This window comes from Pollachius pollachius (assembly GCF_949987615.1).
Source record: "Pollachius pollachius genome assembly, chromosome: 16".
Taxonomy (NCBI): domain Eukaryota; kingdom Metazoa; phylum Chordata; class Actinopteri; order Gadiformes; family Gadidae; genus Pollachius; species Pollachius pollachius.
In genome coordinates, this window is record NC_136949.1 from 6,931,751 (window position 1) to 6,949,071 (window position 17,321).

At 41.7% G+C, this 17,321-nt stretch overlaps 4 protein-coding genes across 8 annotated transcripts in view; 3 read left to right on the forward strand and 1 right to left on the reverse strand.

Moving 5' to 3' along the window:
• The window catches only part of LOC307088383 (uncharacterized protein), a gene marked incomplete at both ends in the record, with an annotated part of 132,824 nt that overhangs the window by 55,398 nt on the left and 60,105 nt on the right, over nt 1-17,321 (forward strand). The gene's annotated exons all lie outside the window — the stretch shown is intronic.
• On the forward strand, nt 94-5,673 carry LOC307087887 (cholesterol 24-hydroxylase-like). Of its 2 annotated transcripts, none has more exons than XM_079753564.1 (15): nt 94-385; nt 459-536; nt 670-751; nt 875-948; nt 1,442-1,528; nt 1,834-1,972; nt 2,179-2,289; nt 2,538-2,700; nt 3,114-3,179; nt 3,343-3,415; nt 3,511-3,595; nt 3,844-3,954; nt 4,079-4,167; nt 4,728-4,794; nt 4,880-5,673. In XM_079753564.1, the coding sequence occupies exons 1-15, from the start codon at nt 222-224 to the stop codon at nt 5,027-5,029; spliced, it is 1,539 nt and encodes a 512-aa protein (XP_079609690.1). In that variant the 5' UTR covers nt 94-221; the 3' UTR covers nt 5,030-5,673. The 2 variants fall into 2 exon arrangements, with proteins under 2 accessions (XP_079609690.1, XP_079609691.1); XM_079753565.1 differs by having other exon boundaries at nt 219-385; nt 4,714-4,794; nt 4,880-5,044.
• On the forward strand, nt 6,080-13,327 carry LOC307087888 (cholesterol 24-hydroxylase-like). Its single transcript, XM_079753566.1, has 15 exons — nt 6,080-6,269; nt 6,344-6,421; nt 6,550-6,631; nt 8,946-9,019; nt 9,725-9,811; nt 9,996-10,134; nt 10,302-10,415; nt 10,676-10,838; nt 11,225-11,290; nt 11,447-11,519; nt 11,610-11,694; nt 11,941-12,051; nt 12,168-12,256; nt 12,766-12,832; nt 12,921-13,327. The coding sequence occupies exons 1-15, from the start codon at nt 6,121-6,123 to the stop codon at nt 13,068-13,070; spliced, it is 1,527 nt and encodes a 508-aa protein (XP_079609692.1). The 5' UTR covers nt 6,080-6,120; the 3' UTR covers nt 13,071-13,327.
• Nucleotides 14,089-17,321, reverse strand: part of sgk1 (serum/glucocorticoid regulated kinase 1) — a 28,375-nt gene continuing 25,142 nt past the window's right edge. For all 4 annotated transcript variants that reach the window (XM_079753640.1, XM_079753642.1, XM_079753643.1 and 1 more), the window contains 5 exons: nt 16,861-17,097; nt 16,668-16,763; nt 16,204-16,359; nt 15,986-16,075; nt 14,089-15,809 (listed from right to left, as the gene is read on the reverse strand). In XM_079753640.1, coding sequence (XP_079609766.1) covers nt 15,642-15,809; nt 15,986-16,075; nt 16,204-16,359; nt 16,668-16,763; nt 16,861-17,097 — 747 coding nt within the window. In that variant the 3' untranslated portion in view covers nt 14,089-15,641. The remainder of the gene's footprint in view (nt 15,810-15,985; nt 16,076-16,203; nt 16,360-16,667; nt 16,764-16,860; nt 17,098-17,321) is intronic.

Genomic DNA, 17,321 nt, shown 5'->3' on the forward strand with positions numbered 1-17,321 from the left:
TTCCTTCGTTACCGTCTTTTGATGCTGGGAACAAAATATAACTATGGAGCAGTAAATTCTACTAAAACTGAAAACAAATAGTTTTTCCTACAATTAAAGTGAGCTATAATTTTTGCACTTAAATATAAATCAACGGGTGGCGAGGTGCGAATGAGGAAAAGACTGCCTACTCCCATTGTGAAACAGAAACAGAAAGCACTCCTCGAATAACCTAGAACTGCATGCAACAAGTTAAAATGGGTTTATTTTACATGCTGGCAAACTGGGCTTGTTATGCGATGTTCTGTATTTTCCTTCTGATTGCAGTCGCTTTCCTTGTTTATTGTTTGTATATCAAACACATTCACATGAAATATGATCATATCCCTGGCCCACCAAGAGACAGGTAAGAACTCTCCAATGCTTTCTCGCTTAGTCGTTTGGTATGCACGATTGACCAATTACTTTGATCATTGCAGCTTTTTATTGGGGCATTCACGAACAATGATAGGAGAAACACAGAGTGGAAGAAATGTGCACGACAAATTCCTACAGTGGTAAGTAGGTTTCGGTTAAAACGGTGCAAGCAGTGGGCGAGTTCCACTATAACGGTAGGCCTACGGTAAAAAACGACAACAGAAATACGGTTTCCTCTCATATGTCTAAGGATATCTATTTATTCTTTCACAGGGCTGAAATGTATGGGCCAGTTGTTAGGATTAATACTCTTCACGTCGTTGTTATACTTGTGACCTGTCCAGAGGCTACAAAGGTAAAATGTAAAATAAGTTATTTCAGTGTGCATAAGCCAGCAGTTGAACAAGAAAAGATTGCTCCATAAAGACTGCAAAGGTCCAAATATTTGCGCTTCATTATTTAATAATTGTATTTCCAGGAGATCTTGATGTCCCCCAAGTACCTAAAACATAAACTTGCTTACAAACGACTCTTTGGACTTTTTGGAACGAGGTAATCTCATGGTTTGATTATTTAAACATGCCATTAATATAAACACCAATGTATGCTGTAATGTAATGCAATTATGGTTATCCCTCAACATCACATTTGTTTAGATGGAAACTTGAATATAAAATATTTACAATTTTAATTGAGTGTAGGTGCAGGTCTATATAATATTGCAATGTCAATCAGAAAGTAAAGCCCTTTTTGGTTCCACATTGATGCAACGCAATGACCGGTGGCACGCAATCGCTTCGTCGTGAACCTGTTTTGTTTCTGTGTCTAGTGATAAATATATCCTGGTTTACTGTCTCAAAGTTTAAACAATTCATTTTAAAAGTAGGAAAAAAATGTGTTTTTTTGTGCATGCCATGTTAAGAACGAGAATGTAGGCTAATGCTAGAGAAAGAATCGATTTATTTGATCCATTTTTCAAATTCAACCAATTGGTGTTATTTCCAACTCTCAAATTCTTACTCACTATTCTCTGCCTACAACATAGGTTTCTGGGAAATGGCTTGGCTACAGCTACCGATTATGAGCAGTGGCATAAACAACGACGGATTATGGATCCTGCCTTCAGCAGTCTGTAAGTTGAACCCAGTGTAAGGTGACCAGAGTTTTGAAAGGAAAAAGAGGGACATAGTTTGGCGGACCATTTATCAACAGAATATCAGAATTTTCTGAAATGAAAAAAGACACAAATTGATGTTTTTTCTTATTATCATATTACATGTAATATGTAGGCCTAGTAAAGGTGGGGCCCAATGGTTGTGAGATGACCTTTTCCATTTAAAGATCTATTCAAATATGTTAGAACGGGGACATTTCCAGGGACAGGCCTCCATCCATTGCTTTCTGTGCTGACACCAAGACTTCTCGTTTAATTTCCAGGTACCTCAGGGGCCTGATGGGGACCTTCAACGAGAGGGCAGAAAAACTCATGGAAGAACTCACAAAGTTAGCAGACAGCAAAAAAGAAGCAAAGATGCTCCAGTTGGTCAACCGTGTGACCTTAGATGTCATCACCAAGGTACTCCATCCAAACGTCTGTCCACCATGTCATAGTTAGTGAATAAACGTAAATAAAGAGTTTACAGGTTACTTTATTGTCCTTATTTCCTCCATGGTCACCCTAACATGTTCAACTTCTCACAGAACCCATTCTCAGGAAATCGTTTTCCTTCAAAAGACTAAAATATCTAAACATTCTACTGATGTTTTATTACTAATATTCAGGTGGCCTTTGGAGTGGATTTGGACCTCCTGAACAATGAATCGCCTTTCCCTAGAGCCATTGACACGTGTCTGAAAGGCATGGTTCATTCCACCCAAGACATGTTTTTTGAGGTACATGCTATCTTTTTGAGGTATCTTCAAACTGGTCCTGGAAACTACGTACTCTTATTCTTTCAACAATTGTATTGCTTATGAGTATGTTATTAAGGATAATTAAGCAGTGAGGTATCCTGCCCAAAGGGGTCCTTCGGGTTAGCTGCAGACAATGGGAATCAAACCCAGAAACTTTTTGATCGAACACCCCAGCTCTCTATTCACTACTACCCCTGTTTTTATGTTTGAACATTTAACTCTTCTAGCTAATGCCAAAGAACCGGCCATTCATCAAGGAGGTGAGGGAGGCGTGCCAGCTTCTGCGGACCACAGGAGAAGCCTGGATCTCCAAACGGAGAACCGCCATCCAAAATGGCGAAGATGTACCCAAAGACATCCTCACTCAGATCATCAAATCAGCTGGACAAGGTTGTGTTCCAAATACTATGATAAAATGTGTTTCATGAATGGCAATGCCTTGAAATGAATTGGTTGCCAGAGAAAAAGAGGCAAAGGGAAGTCAACGCAGGAGGTGTACTGTCCTGTGATTGGTCAGCCTGGTGGTTAGCATCCTAGGTCTTGACATGCTGACATGAATGAGTACAGAACTAATCCCAACCAAATTTACTGTAGATTCAGAAAATAAATACAGAATTTTTAAGGTAGTTTTTATTCATGGAATGACCTAATATTGAGTGATGCCGTACCCAGATGTAGGTGACCTCAAGTCGTTCCAACTACCTTTCAAAGTGAAACACAGAAAGGCTTTGTCCTTGAAAGTACAGTTTGGTGGATCATTTGATATATTAGCTAGAAGAGTAAACACTTTTTTTTTATTGCAGAAGAGGAAATTACTAAAGAAGACGAGGATTTTATGTTGGACAACTTTGTGACATTCTTCATCGCGGGTGAGCCTCAATATAAACGTGATTTTATACCTTTATACGTTGTGTAGACATAATTATACACTGTTGCTGTATAAAACATCTAGATAAGGAATCATTTACCCATTATCAGTGAACATATTCTGGCTGATCAGCATTACTTGTATTGAGACATCACCGCTTTCAGGACAGGAAACTACAGCCAATCAGCTTGCATTCTGCATCATGGAACTAGCAAAAGAGACTGACATCATGGGAAAGTAAGAGGCAACAGGAGAAGTAATGAGAAGCAAACTTGAATTCATTAATGTGGAGATTTGCAGGAGACAATCCTCTCACCTGTTATGTTCACCAGAGCGCAGAAAGAGGTGGATGCTGTTCTTGGAATGAAGCAGGAGATAAGCAATGATGATTTGGGAGAGCTGACCTACCTCTCACAGGTACATCCTTTATAAGGATCAAGATGAAGGGAAAAAAATGTATTAACATGTATTTCATTACATCTACATTGCTAAGAGCATTACAGTTTATATAGCTTTATATTTTTTTGCCTTGTTTCGTAGTTTTTTGTTTTGCATTTTTGAATCTCTGTAATTCCTATCACTTTCCTGTACTTTTCACAGGGACAAGCTTATTTCCCGTCTGGGATTAAAGAGTCATTCTACCTTATCTTGTGTTTTTCTGACAGGTGCTGAAGGAGACCCTTAGGATGTATGCCCCCTCTCCGGGAACTTCTCGTGAGTTGCCGGAGGACATGACCATCAGTGGTGTTTACGTACCGGCAGGAGTTATGGCCATGGTCAGTTGCTACAGTCGAAGAAGTCTTCTTGAAACTTAATGAGCCTCATAGAAAAATAAATATTCTTCAACTGATAAATGGTGACAGTAATATGATTTGATGTGTATTGTTGTGTGTTTTACAGTTTGACTCTTATGTCTGTGGGAGGATGGATAAATTCTTCAAGGACCCACTGACGTTTGATCCGGACCGGTTTCATCCAGACGCTCCAAAGTAAGCTGTCTACTTTTAAAATAAGCAGTCTACTTTTAAAGGAGCATACTAGATATTTAATTCTCATAGCCTGCGAACAATCTACGTGCTCTTCTTCACGTTCAATACCATACATATTCTTTTTGAATATGTATATTCTTTTCTTCCATCCGCTGTCCCCATGGGGACAGCGGATGGGGCGTGACTTAGGCTCTCTATCGGAGCACTGTTGAAGCTTTTTCATAAACGACCAAGATGGCTGCCGCTGAAGTCTCACACTATTGGTTGCTCTGAGTTGTTGAAGGCCTATCAATTTCCGTCCAGAAGCACTTTGGTCTGTGCCCGTTAACGGCCCATGGAAATCTAAAATGTATTGAGGGGTTCAAGACTAAAACGTATTTGAGAATTGATCGGACGATGTCAGGCTACTGGTTTATATGATTAATACACAATTTTTTTTCCCCATTAATTGATTACCTACCAAATGAAACGACTTTACACTTAACAGTGTCTTCTTATTGTTTTAAGCATAGGGTCTTTAAAGAGAGTATTGTGTATTCACTGCAGCCATCTTCCTGTAGGCCTTACTATTGTTACTACCCCTTCGCTCTCGGTCCACGATCCTGTCTGGGACAGAGGTTTGCACAGGTGGGTGACACAGGTAGACACACCAAACATGCAAACCATGAAAAGTAATCCACACAAACTGAGCATGTGTATGATGTGATTCCAGATGGAGGCTAAGGTGGTGATGGCCAAGCTGCTTCAGAGGTTTGAGTTCAGTCTGGTACCAGGACAGTCCTTTGACATCCTGGACACTGGAACCTTGAGGCCCAAGAGTGGGGTCGTTTGTAACATTAAACACAGGAATCCCAACATGTGAAACTTTATTTTGCAATGAACATATCCTGCCAGTTATGTTACTATTAATTATGCATGTAGAGTATCAACAAATACCTCAGAAATATACGGTTCATTATGGGTGAACTCCATGAACATATCTCTCATATAATAAGGCCCAATTAGGCCATTTCATTTCGCTTCCGATTTTCCGCCAGTACGCAGAATAGACCCATAGAAGCAAGACCTCGACCCCGAAGTGAAACACAAACTTTAAAATGAAGTGACGTGATGCATTATAAGATAAGGTGTGCAAGATGCAGTTTATAATTCCAGATCCTATACTACTGTTTGTACAAACTACATTCTACTATTAAACAAACAAATATTTGGTATATAGGCCTCCTTTTTGTGGTATGTCGTGGCCAGCCTTACCTGATCACATAATTAATTGTTTACGCACCTCTTTGTTTTACCACTACACCATATTCAATACAATATCATATCTATATTATATTTTACATCTTCATAAAATATTTTAATACACAGCAGAACATTTAAACCAAAAAGGAAAGAAAAACAGGGTAATCGCGGGTAGAAGTAGAACGTGTAAAGTTACAAAGGAATAGGCCTGATTCTGCCTTTGTTGCTGTCTGTTGATTCCGGGAACGCGGTCACTGCATTAAAGTGCTCTCATATTGGTCCTGTATAATGTTTTACTTAAAAATCTCATGATTTTACCTTCTTATGTAAGTTAGACGTTTACACATGGTGTTGTCACAAATATAACTGTATAGATCGATAAACTGTACTGAAACTGGTTGCCTATAAAGTGGCCTGCTTTGTCAACTTGTAAATATTAATCAACGGTCCCGACGTGCGCATGACCCACCCAGCACACAACGTCTTTTGGACGTTGATATCTGGGCTAAATCCCCTTTAGCCCAGATATCAACGTCGTTGAAATCTGGGCAACGTCGTTGAAATCTGGGCTAAATCCCCTTTAGCCCAGATATCAACGTCCAAAAGACGTTGTGTGCTGGGTGGGGAGGAAAACACTAGTACCTCCTCCATAGCATTGTGAACACCAGAAACCAGAAACCAGATTGCACTCCGAATAGCCTTCAAGTTAAAATGGGTTTGTTTTACCTCATGACAAACTGGACCTGTTATGCGATGTTCTACAGTTTCCTTCTGATTGCAGTCGCGTTCCTTGTTTATTGTTTGTATATCAAACACGTTCACATGAAATATGATCATATCCCTGGCCCACCACGAGATAGGTAAGAACTCTCCAATTGCTTTCTCGCTTAGTCGTTTGGTTAGCACGATTGACCAATCACATTGATCATTGCAGCTTTTTATTGGGGCATTCATGGATAATGAAAGAAGAAACAGAGAGTGGACAAGATCTCCACGACAAATTCCGAGAGTGGTAAGTAGGTTTATGTTAGAACTGTTGATAGTGCAGGTAGTGGGCAACTATTACTATAAGTACGGTAAAAAGCAAATACAGTTTCCTCTCGTAATCATGTCTTAGGATGTATTTTTATTCTTTCACAGTGCTGAAATGTATGGACCAGTTGTTCGTGTTAATGCAGTTCATACTGTTGTTTTATTGGTGACCTGTCCAGAGGCTACGAAGGTAAAATATGAAGTTATTTCAGTGCCTCAACAAGCCCATCAGTTGAACAAGGAGGAATAGCATCGCGCTGCAGTCCCGGAGCCGGAAACAGTGTGGTAACAGCACTGTGGTGTGGCAGGTCGGTTTTTTTCGTGTTTTTTCTCGACGTTTTACGTCACAGTCGCCCCCTACCTGCCCCAGTCGAGTTTTCAACTTCAATTATTCTTGTTAAATTTCAATAAAACAATTCAAATAAAAATTAATTTAATTAAAAAGTAAATATGTTCTTCAACGTAAATTGTTCTTCTTAAAGAAAAAAAAGGGTTAGGATGTGTATATATATATATATATATATATATATATATATATATATATATATATATATATATATATATATATATATATATATATATATATATATATAGGGTTCAGGTAATCCTTACTCAAAACATATGCTAATTAGATAGACGATGGATATAAACGTGAAAATTCAAATACCATACAAAGACGGTAAAATGTTTCGAACAGCGCGTGACACCTCATCATCCTAAAGCCGGCCACTAACCGGCGCCTAAGCGCCGCGGTGCGCATTTCACGCGCATCAACTGCCGCCCGTAGAACCAATAGGAAGCGGCGCGCTGCAGCACCGTTGTGATCCAAATAATGTGTCGTCACCGCAAATTAAACACTGAATCATCGTAACTTTCTTCATTGTCATCATTATTAACCTTTATTTACCCAGGCAAGCAAATTAAGAACAAAATTCTTATTTTCAAGTGCAGCCTGAAAAGAGCTAGAAGCTCTTTAAGTGGGAGGGGAGTGCTTAAAGTGAAAACAAGGTTATATAAATTACACTTAGAAAAATACAATACAATATAATACAATACAATACAATAAAACAGTTAATCAGTAGGGCATGACAAGAAGGCCTATTTAGCAAGTGCAGGAGTCAACTTTGATCTGTTGCAGATTTTGTTCGAAGACAGAGAGAGAGGTGACGACGGAAAGTTTAAAGGTGTTTTGAAGGGTGTTCCAGTCAAAGGCTGCAGCGAACCGGAAGGCACTGCGTCCGAAGATGGTGCAGACTTTGGGGATGGAGAGGTTGATGAATGCACTGGTCCTTAGATTGCGGGGTGGGTGGGAGAGGTGCAGGAGGGAAGAGAGGTAGAGAGGTGTAATGCCAAGAATGGTTTTGTTGACAAAATTGGGCTGAAATCGTGTAGTATGAACCAGCCATAAGCAAGCAGCAGCAGCGCCATTGTGCGAATTCCCTACTAAACCAAACGAGACTCTTAATGGTAGGTAAAAACAATACTTTATTAAAGCATGCAATTGTGATGTAGGAAAAAAGAAAAAGAAAACAAAGTGCTTGCATGATATTGAGGCCTACAGCGATCGTTAGTTAATTAATGTGGTGGTGCCTTATCATTTGTTTACCAATGGGCCATGGCAACGCGATTGCTACCTGCTGTAGTACTCACATTGGCTGAAACGATGAGAACGTTTTAGACTCAATAAATATCGCGGGGAGACGAAGCTCTGTTCGTTTGTTTAGTAACAATATTAGGCCAAAACATTACTAAGAAAATAAATAGTTAATCAATACAGGCTAAAACAAAGTTCAAAAAAAATATTATTATTATTATTTTCAACGAAAAGTGGGGTGGCCATTGGCCCCGCGGCCTCATAGGTTCCGGCGACTATGCAAGTGTTGCCTTCCGTTCAGTGGCAATACTGTATGTGCTTCTCATAAATAAAAGCAAAAGGATAGCCGGTGATAGGCATCAAGGAAATAAAGGCATGCAAGCTTGAAACTGATCCTACTAAGTTCTGTTTATTTCTGACTAGTTTTTATCGGATTAAAAAGAACTGCTGTGACGAACTTTTAGATTGCCAACACAGTGCACATGAACGGTCACTGTCGGGAACACACGTAAGCTTGAGCGTCATCACTGGAGAGCCGTGTCGTTATCACCAGGACCGTGAACGCGCCTTAATGGTGTGATCAAGATGCCTCAGACACCAGCCTTCCGAGTTGTGACGTCATTTCCGGTCTCGGAGCACTTATAGCGTTCCCGTTCGACTCTGTAATTGTGTCATGAAATTGGCTAGTCGTTGCAACTCGGAAGGCTGGTGTCCGAGGCATCTGGTTCATTGGTCTAACCGAGACGCGAAACGTCGAAAAAAGCCGGAAAAACCCGACCTGCCACGCCACAGGGCCCGGCCCCTGGGCTACTGATGGATGGATGCTACTCCAAAATGGCTCAATAAAGAGTGCAATGGTACAAATATTAGAAATTCATTCTTTGATATTTGTTTCTTCTGGTGATTGCAGGAGATCTTGATGTCCCCTAAGTGCCTAAAACCTAAGCCCATATACAAGCTATTCTTTGGACTTTTTGGATCGAGGTAATCTCATTTTCTCTGATTGATTATTTAAACATGCCATTAATATAAACACCAATGTAATGCAATACAGTTATCTCTCAGTATCACATTTGTTGAGATGGAGTCTTGTACATAAAATATTGATAATATTGATTGATGCTTCATAATTATAATTGAGTGTAGGTGTATATAAGATTTCAACATCAATCAGTAAGAAAGTGTGAGTAAATTATAACAGCAAGTGCCTAGAACATGAACTGAGTGTAAAATAACAGTAGCCTACAAATCAGAATAACAGAGATACATTTGGGAAAACCGCAGAAGGCTTAACAGTAAAAAAGGCTGTCTCTTGCACAAGGCTCTCCTGGTCGCTCAAATCAGGTCGCAGAGGAATGTAGCAAGAATTTTGAAGAGGTCTAATGGGAGCCAAGGGAGACAAAGTCCCTGCCAGAGATATTACTCCTAAACCAATTCAAGACTGGGCCAACACAGTTCTGTAATCTATTGATAAATATTTCCCAGATTTGTCTAAAAGGTAAAGCAATTAAGTCTAAAACTACTAAGACACTGTTTATTTCTGTGCATGCTTATTATCAGCATGGTTTCAATGAGAATGTAATGTGAGAGAAGGTATTGGTTCATTTGATACATTTTATTATGTTCAACCAATTGGTGTCATTTCAAATTTTCAGATCCGATGCAATAATCTCTCCGCCTCCATCATAGGTTTATGGGAAATGGCTTGCTTACAGCTACCGACCACGAGCAGTGGCATAAACAACGACGGATTATGGACCCTGCCTTCAGCAGTCTGTAAGTTGACATCAAAACCTATCAGATGAACATGAGACGAATTACCATCTGTCCAGGAATTAATATCCATTACAAAATCTATTCAAATATTTAAAATCTATTTTAAACAGGACATTTCCAGAGACAGGCCCCCGTCCATTGCTCTTTGTGCTGACACCAAGACTGAGCAAATCATTTTTTCCAGGTACCTCAGGGGCCTGATGGGGACCTTCAACGAGAGGGCAGAAAACCTCATGGATGAACTCACAAAGTTAGCAGACAGCAAAAAAGAAGCAAAGATGCTCCACTTGTTCAACCTTGTGACCTTAGATATCCTCACCAAGGTAATCCATCCAAACGTGTGTACTCCTTGTCATATGTCATATGTTTCCCTGCCTGGTCACTCCCAAATGTTCAACTGCTCACAAATCCCATTCCCGGAATTTCTTTTTCCTTCAAAATTCTTTTAAATATCTGCATGATCTCCTGATGTTTTATTACTAATATTCAGGTGGCCTTTGGAATCGATTTGGATCTCAACAAAAACAAGGGCTCGCCTTTCCCTAGAGCCATTGAGATGTGTCTGAAAGCCATGGTTATTTCCACCCGAGACATATTTTTTCAGGTACATGCTAACTTTTTCAGGTATGCAGTCAATATGCAAATCTGTTCACACTGGATACTACGTATTACTATTTATTAGACACTTGAATTGCTTTTATGAGCAACAGTGAATTTAAATACTATGTAATTAGGGAGAAGTAAGCAGTGAAGTATCCTGCCCAAGGAGTCCTTCAGGTTAGCTGCAGACATTGGGAATCAAACCCAGAAACCTTTTGATGGAAGTTGAACTTGCTTATATGATTCAGCATTTAACTTTTCCAGCTAATGCCAAAGAACCGACCGTTCATCAAGGAGGTGAGGGAGGCGTGCCAGCTTCTGCGGACCACAGGAGAAGCATGGATCTCTAAACGGAGAACCGCCATCCAAAATGGCGAAGATGTACCCAAAGACATCCTCACTCAGATCATCAAATCAGCTGGAAAAGGTTGGGTTCAAAATACTATGATAAAATCTGCTTCATAAATAGCAATGCCTTGAAATTAATTTGTTGCAAGATAAAAGGAGACAATGGGAAGTCAATGCAGGAGGAGTACTGTCCTGTGATTGGTCAGCCTGGTGGTTAGCATCCTCGGTCCCCTAAATGTGGACATCAATGAGTACAGAATCAATCCAAAACCAATCGAAATGTTTCTATCAATTGAATGACTTAATATTGAATGATGCTTGAATGGATTCCGATTACCATGAAGTCAGTGGCTCCAACTACCTTTCAAAGTGAAACACCTAAATGCTAAGTCATTGAAAGTACAGTTTGATGGATCATTTGATCGATGGATAGAAGAATAAATACTGCTACTTTCTTTATTACAGAAGAGGGAATGACTAAAGAAGATGAGGATCTTATGTTGGACAACTTTGTGACGTTCTTCATCGCAGGTAAGTCTCGATATAAACGTGACTTTATACCTTTATACGTTGTGTAGACATAATTATAGACTGTATGAAACATCTTGATATGAATAATTTACCCATTATCACTGAACATATTCTTGCTGATCAGCATTAATTGTATTGAGACATGACTGCTTTCAGGACAGGAAACTACAGCCAATCAGCTTGCCTTCTGCATCATGGAACTAGCAAGAAACCCTGGCGTCATGGAAAAGTAAGAAGCAATACGAGAAGCAATGAGACACTTTAATTCTTTAATGTGGAGATTGACACAGACATTACTGTAACCTGTTATGTTCACCAGAGCACAGAAAGAGGTGGATGCTGTTCTTGGAATGAAGCAGGAGATAAGCAATGATGATTTGGGAGAGCTGACCTACCTCTCACAGGTACATTCTTTATAAGCATCAAGATAAAGGGCCAAACATTTATTTAAGTGTTTCTCTTTACAGCTGCATTGCTAAGAGTATAACAGTGAATATACATTTGGCGTATTGTTTTGTAGTTGCTTTTTTTATTTTTGTATCTATGTAATTCTTTTACCGGTCCTGTACTTTTCATGGGGACACGCTTATTTCCCGTCTTGGATTAAAGAAGCACAAGTCATTCTACCTTATCTTATATTCTTCTGACAGGTGCTGAAGGAGACCCTTAGGATGTATGCCACGGCTCCGGGAACCAATCGTCAGTTGCCAGAGGACATGACCATCAGTGGTGTTCACATCCCTGCAGGAGTTATATGCGCGGTCAGTTGCCACAGTTTCTCTAATCTCGTCAAATACGTCTTTCTTGAAACGAGTTTCATAGAAAGGCAAATGGTGATAGTAATATTGTTTGAAGTGAATTGTTGTGTATTTTATAGTTTAGCTCTCATGTCTGTGGAAGGATGGAGAAATTCTTCAAGGACCCACTGAAGTTTGATCCGGACCGGTTTCATCCAGACGCACCCAAGTAAGCGGTCTACAATTAAAGGAGCATAGTGGATATTTAAGGCTCATAGCCTGGGAACAAGACGAATTTACTCGCTCATGTTCACATGCACTAGCATACATAATTTTTTCCGAAATAAGGTCCCATGGGGACAGCAGAAGGGTTGTGACTTAGGCTTTCTATGGAAGCACCGTTGAGGCTTTTTCATAAACGACCAAGATGGCTGCCGCTGAAGTCTCACACTATTGGTTGCTCTGATTGGATGAAGGTCTATCAATTTCCGTCCATATCACTTTGGTCTGTGCCCGTTGATAATCGGTCTTGAAAATCTAAAATTTAGTGAGAGGTTCCAGACTAAAACACATTTGAGAATTGGTCTGGCAATGTCATGTTCTTGTCATGTTCATGTTCTTATTGTTGTAAGCATTGAGTCAAGCTTTCAATGTGAACTGCTGATTTCCACATTTACTTCAGTTGAGTCTGTAAGTATGAAAGAGTGTTGCATATTCATTGCAGCCATCTTCCTGTAGGCCTTACTATTGTTACTACCCCTTCGCTCTCGGACCACGCTCCTGTCTGGGACAGAAGTTTGCACAGGTCGGTGACACAGGTAGACACACCAAACATGCTAACTCCGATAAGAATCCAGAAACACAAACTGAGCTTGTGTATGATGTGATTCCAGATGGAGGCTAAGGTGGTGATGGCCAAGCTGCTTCAGAGGTTTGAGTTCAGTCTGGTACCAGGACAGTCCTTTGACATCCGTGACACCCTAACCCTGAGGCCTAAGAGCGGGGTTGTTTGCAATATTAAACACAGGAATCCCAACATGTGAAACTTTATATTGCAATTAGCTGGTCTAAGAAGCCGTGGTATACTACTGACACAACATGACCAGCAGATGGCGATGATAGACTACTTATGAGTAACCAGACCGGTAAGAAATCAGCGTGGAGAGGACATATTCTTTGCCAATGTTCGTTGACCGTGTGTAGAGGTAAAGGCCTTGCTGCTAAAGGCAACGTGAAATCTTCATGTAACATAAAGATGAGTTTCTCCAAGTTAAACATTTTTCACATTATTTTGCTCCAAATAAAAGATAGGAGATTTATCTTATTTCTGAGTTTGTGTCAAATGGTTATTTCAACAGTTTACATACTTTCTCACAATCAACAGATGCTCTTCAAAGTCAGTCAGTAGGGCTGAATGGAACTCACTTGCACCAGCTGACTTTCCACACAGGGTTCAGACAAATCTTTTGACCTACCGAGGCCCTATCAGTTAATCCATGCTCAACCCACACACACACACACACACACACACACACACACACACACACACACACACACACACACACACACACACACACACACACACACACACACACACACACACACACACACACACACACACAGAGACACACGATCAAAAGTTGCATAACACTGCTGCTGACGCACATAGGAGGGTTGAAGTCTAACTCGCTGCTTATGTAGGATGCTATTCAGGGGGTCACAGGCTCGAATCCCTACCAACTATACACTAAGTCCTACAGTCCCGTTCTTGAGCAATGTTCACCGTTTAAAATAAGCATAATTTTCCTGCATTCTTAACTGTTATCGTGAAGAGAAGCGAGAAAAGCTTTCATGGGGTGGCCACTGAGACATGACTGACTCGTTTCAAATAGGCCCAGATCCCGCTTTTGGTTGACTTTCACTTCAAAGACGTACTGCGGGGCTACAATAAAACGGCTACACCGTTAGTTATTATTATAACAAGATGATCAGATGTGAAACTATTAAAAACCGTTAAAAAAAATAAGACAATAATAAGAGATAATGGACAAGGCATAGGTCTTAAGTTAAACATTTTTTATTTCAAACCATTCGTGGTCACATAAATCTGAAAGTTTTACAATTTACAATACATTTAACATAAATTGTTACATATACATATTTTAGGCATACCTTTCATCATGTCTTTGTTCAATATACATTAAAACTAGTACACGTAACTCCAAATATACAAATAAACTTAAATACCCTCAAACTGTGTTAACAGCAATATTACAATGGAATGTCAAGTTCAGATGTTAATGAGACTTTGTTCGGTATCGGGAGGCTTATGGAAGACATTATGAGGGGGACTCGTTTGGTAAACAAACAAAAGATGGGGACGATTTTTATACACAGCTCACATACGGTTTTAGGCAACACACACACACACACACACACACACACACACACACACACACACACACACACACACACACACACACACACACACACACACACATACCGTTCACAGCAGCAGTTCTCTTCCTTACTCTGTCTCCCTCTCGCTCTAGCCTAGTGCCATCCAGTTTGGCCGTTATCGGTCGTTGTCAGTTTGATGTCAGATGAAGAGCCAGTGTCTGTGGAACACATCCCACGCTGTTTAAATCTTAACCAAATGCTCTAACGTATAGATGACTGACCCTGGGTGCAGACTTTGTGCTACATTGTTCCTTTCCGTTCTCCACCAAACGCAAGATAAATAACCACACAATCGACCGTAACAGGACAATAAGGTCAAAACGAGGAGTTGGAGACAAAATAAAAAGAACAAACGATTTCTGCTGGAGAAGAAACATAAAGGCACCTTTTAAGATGAACCCCCACACGCAAGTCCCCCTTAGTAACATTCAGCTTTAAATATCTCCATTTGCAATACAATGAAAAAATAGAAACAATGCAAAGAAACTAAAGCACCACATGCACACTATCTCCAGGTTGCTCTGTAAAACTGATCGGCAGGCCCACAGGCGCCTTGCCGGAGAAATAAACACGCTACGTAGCTACGCAAGATGAAGTTTAGAAACCACGTAATGGGGTTGGTACACCCAAGTCTTCCTCCTCTGGGAAAGGCCTTGAACCCCTTCGTCGCGTTTGTGCAAATCTCTGGTTGGTTATTTTATTGTTCTGAGTCAGTCTACTGGTAAGTGCACATGCATGGAATAGTGTTTTTTGTAGTTTCAAGTTGAGCCTCACAGCTATCAGAGCTAATGTGCAAAATGTCCCCCACTAAGAAACGCACAATGTCGCTTGACATGGTTGTGGCATGGGCTCAGAGTGAGGGATCGGGGTGGGTTTGGCAGGCAGACCCTCCAATGGCGTTTCCTCTCAAACTCTTCCAAGGGGTTGACGCTCAGAATAGGTAAGGAGGGGGGTTCTCAAAGGATTAATGGGTTGGACGTGGTCATCAGTTTCCATCATCCAGACGGGGAATGGGGGGAGGCGAGGTGCAAGTCTTCCCCTGCACGCTGTGCCCCCTGTGTCCGTGAAGGTCAACTTTATCCGCCACCTCCCCATGTCTTAAATAGTGTCCGTGGTGTGCACCCCTCCTACAGTGCGGTGTTTTTGCCGTGACCCTATAGGTAGGAGTCCATGGACGGGGCGTAGGAGAAGCCCAGGAAGGCCTCGGCGGCATCTTTGATGCTGGCCGTGACCAGGGCGCTGTCAGGGGAACAGCCGATGGAGTTGGGCACGGGCTCGTCCGTGAACTCTGGGTCGAAGTGCCGCAGGTCATTGGGCCCCGTCTGAAGAACGAGAGAGAGAGAGAAGGGAGTCAGTGAAGCTTAGGTTGTAAACTGTTTGAATATGGAGATATGGAAGACAATGATTGGACAGCAGAGTTTCCGTGGCTCAAAGAAAACAAAACACAAGAACATACAACATCCTCTCTGAGGCAAAACAGTTGGTTTTGGTAACGCACCACGTTGGGGTTGAAGGGAGGGGTGAGCTTCTTTGCGTTCAGCTCTTCCCAGTTGATGGGGGAGAAGAACATGTGGTTCTTGATCTCAGTCTGGAAAGCGAACAGAAGAAAAGAGTCAAGTTCACGTCGAGGCACAGTGGCGTCAGAAAATACAATTTGGTTGGTGACAAAAGTACTTGACTACATTCAAACACGTGCACACACAAACACACACTTACAAAGTCGTCGGTGCAACCGAGTCTCTTGGTGCGGTCCTTCTGGAGAAGACCTTCCAGAAGGTGCCGGGCTGCGTTGGAGATGTTGGGCTTCAGCTGCAGCGGTTTGTTGAGGATGTTGTCGTACATCTCCGCTGTGTTGCGGCTGTAGAACGGAGGCTGGTAAGGGACAGAGACGGAACGGGTCAGGATTTGAGTTTCAGATAAACGCTGGAAACGAATAACGTGAACATTTCTAGATATTTTTTTAAAACATGTACAATGCGAGGGTAATCCACATAGCATCGTTATGTGCTGTCTCTGTTCGTTGTAGCAACGTTGGCGCCACGATTCCAACAGATCAATCGATATGGATTAACGCGGTGGCGTGGGCCCTTGTGTGTCCGCTGATGCCTACGCCCGATCGATCAGCACATACAATACAGCACACGCGATGAGCCCCCAGTGGAGTCGTAACATATACTCACAAGGCCGTAGAGCATCTCGTAGATCACCGCTCCCAAGCACCACCAGTCTACCGTCCGGTCGTACGGCTGCTTGTGCAGCACCTCAGGAGCCAGATACTGCAGAGAGGAAACAAATCAGAGGACATTAATGAATAATTCCACAGATTCGGCGAATAGTTTGAGATCCAAATTCCAAGGGAGATTCCCCCCTTACCTCGGGTGTGCCGCAGAAGGTGGACGTGGTTCCGTTGAGCTCAATGTTCTCCTTGCACAGGCCGAAGTCGGTGAGGATGATGTGGCCCTCTTGGTCCAGCAGGATGTTCTCGGGCTTCAGGTCCCGGTACACAATGTTGAGGGAGTGCAGGTAGCCCAGGGCGCTGGCGATCTCGGCGGCGTAGAAGCGCGCCCGGGGCTCCAGGAAGCATCGCTCCCTCTGCAGGTGGTAGAAGAGCTGGAGGAAACGAAAAGAAGAGAGATCAGGACAGAGAGTCAGGCACCCCCTTGCTTGGAGCACTTTGGTGTTTGAATGTGAACAGCACCGATGCACCCGCCTTGCTTTAAAGGGAAGCCATTAAGTGGGTCCTGGAAGGAGCAGCGGGCTAATGACGGCGCATATCAAAGAGGCAAGCTAATGGTTGGAGGTGGAGGGGTCGCCGGCAAACCAGGGTGTGTGGG